At 46.9% G+C, this 2,650-nt stretch overlaps 1 protein-coding gene across 1 annotated transcript in view; it reads left to right on the top strand.

Moving 5' to 3' along the window:
• Positions 1–2,650, top strand: part of TSTD2 (thiosulfate sulfurtransferase (rhodanese)-like domain containing 2) — a 19,151-nt gene that overhangs the window by 561 nt on the left and 15,940 nt on the right. Inside the window, exon 2 of the mRNA XM_010578162.1 lies at positions 143–368. Coding sequence (XP_010576464.1) covers positions 143–368 — 226 coding nt within the window. The remainder of the gene's footprint in view (positions 1–142; positions 369–2,650) is intronic.

Raw genomic sequence — 2,650 nt, 5'->3', positions numbered from 1 at the left:
GCCGGTCCCCGGGCAGAGCCGGCCGGGCGCCCGGCGCGGTGCCGACCCCGGGGGACGGAGCTCGCCCTCCCGCCGTCGCCCAGCCAAAGGTGCAGCTCCGAGGATTTCCGTCCCTGGGTTCCTTTTCTTTTCGGCTCGCAAGGGAAACAGCCCCCACACTCACTTCAGCGCCGTACGTCCTCGCCAAGTGCACTGGTTCCTCAAAAGCAAAACAGCACCAAAGTTCTTGCAGTTCCCCGTGCCGTCGTCAGAAAAACTGGTTTTAATTACCAAAACTAAAATAGCGGTGGTGCTAACTAGCAGGCGATCAAACCGCAATCAAACTTCAATCTCTGAGCAGTTAGCTATAAACTGTCAGCAATTGAAAAGTAAACCTGGTGCACACAAAGGCTCTGTTTAATTTTCTTGTTGTAATGGCTCTAAATGAGGACCCCATCACTATGCAGTTAAGCGGTGTTGCTTGTCCCCCTGAGGCGCTGATCAGTTCTTTTTAATGTGAGAAAACTGGCAGCTCGAAGCCCGTCAATGGAGCTCCCACAACAAAAGTCCTGAAAAGCTGAATGAATTGGGTTTGTAATTACTGCTTCCCTCTCCCCCCTTGCAGCTTATCTCTTATTCATTCAACATATATTATTGTCACCTAATCGCACACTCCCAGCATTTTTTTTTTTTAGTATCTACTACTGCGGACATGTTTGTTGTAGAAATTAAACAAAATAATCCTCCCTTCTCTCGCCCCCCCCCCCAACAACAAAAATGTTGAAACGCCAGTGTCAGGCGAGGCTGGCTGGCGTTAATAACGCAAAGACGAAGCTCTCCTGCCATCTGAATGTCAGCATTTTGCATATATCCTCGGAAATCTCGTACGCACCCGAAGCAGGCGTTAGATTTTAATATTTGAGTTAGATCAGGATTTAAATAACTGAAGTGTATCTAATCACACCTATCAGTAATGGGCCTCTTTCTTTCAGTGGGACCTGTATAATACACTACTTACATTGCTGAGCTATCTACCTCCTCTTCGGAGACAGATACACAGGTCTGCTGCCCGTTGGGGACGAGGGGGAAGCAATCTTGAGAGAGACCACGCTGCTGCGGGGACCACCGCCACCCCCGGTGTCCCACACGGCACCAGTGGGCACCTCAAGGACTAAAAATATATTTTTCAGCCAAAAAATGCCTGCTGGCAGCCGGCAGCCGCTCGCCCCGTCGCTGCCCGCCCGCGGGCTGCAGCAGGGGCTGCGAGGCAGAGAGCCTCTCCCCAGGTCCCCCACCGCAAGAAGCTGTCGGTTGCAGAAATAAGTACAGCTATTACAACCAAATCTACTAACAGTCTAAATAATTAATTGAACCATTGCTCTTTGACCCTTGGAAAGTCCAGTAGGGACCCGTTTGTAGTAATAATACCCCCGAATGAGCCCTTGTCAAATATTCATTTAGTGGTTAATGTGAGCGATTTCCCCCTGGGACAGTCTGTAATACCAGCTTCCCAGCTTTGGCAAGAAACCCTGCTAATCTACCTCTCCAGTTCCGCAAAATATTTTAACACCCCGGTCCTTAAAAAGCCGTAAAAAAAAAAAAAAATCACAGAGGAAACTATAATCTTATCCTTGGGTTCATTTCGGCTCTGTAGAAGGTTAGGGAAACATTACACTGGCGCTTTTGGACGGAGCATCACCCTGGCTATACAGCACACAACAATTCACTAGAGGGAAAACAGGGAGAGCCCAAAAGGTCTTCAATAACCCAAATAAAAACATATCCACGAGCTCTGCTACACATTTCAGCTGCCATAAACGAAAGCCCAGGATAATGGCTTAGGTGTAAACGGGGCTATTGAATGCGTTGAATTTAAAATTAGCAGTGGACAATGGCGTTCCTCCAAGTAACACTTTAAAAATAAAATCGTTCAGCTGTACGTGTAAAATGCTCTGGGTTATCCTCTCTAAACGGATAAATGGATGGATGGATGTAAGGAATCTGGCCAAGGCAGATCAGGTTTCAACCACATATATTCCACATCGTACTCCGAAATCTAAGCTTAAACAAATTGCCCATATAAAAAGTTGCTGAATTCACTAAGCCTGAATATGTGGCTTAGTGCCTTTTGTTTAATGGTATTAGCTCGCCTTCTCTATGCGAATTGCAAAAGGACCAACATTCCCAACTACCCCCCTCGAATATTTTAGTTAGCACTTCAAAAAGGAGGCCAGGTTTTATTGCTGTTAATTGGCTAAGATTCGCTTTTAAAAAATGGAATCGCGATATCGATTGGGCTTTTATTCCTGGTTCTCTTTTCCCAGCGAGGCGAGCGGGGCTGTGGGCTCGTTACCACGTGAATAATCCCCAGACGCATTGCAAACGCTCGCAGCTCTGAAAAAGAGTATTTTACTCGTTGCATTAACGTAAAAGAAATAGAAAAGCCTGGGAATCTGCAAGAATTGCTGCGTTGCCCAAGTACCGCGACGGTGCAGAAACGAAAGGGACAAAGGGAGCTAAACTACAAAACCAGGCAGTGAGCAAAACTCCACATCTCCTAGTCTGGCAATGTTAGTTTTCATCTGGACACCAGGCTTCAAGGATGGAGGCCAGAACTGAGTCTAGGAAATAGCACTACCAAATAAAAGCCACAACCAGCCAGGTAACTTTG

The sequence above is a fragment of the Haliaeetus leucocephalus genome, unplaced genomic scaffold, assembly GCF_000737465.1.
Source record: "Haliaeetus leucocephalus isolate CR32 unplaced genomic scaffold, Haliaeetus_leucocephalus-4.0 Scaffold605, whole genome shotgun sequence".
Classification (NCBI taxonomy): domain Eukaryota; kingdom Metazoa; phylum Chordata; class Aves; order Accipitriformes; family Accipitridae; genus Haliaeetus; species Haliaeetus leucocephalus.
The sequence above is the reverse complement of the archived record's forward strand: the minus strand, read 5'-3'. Positions and strand labels throughout refer to the sequence as shown.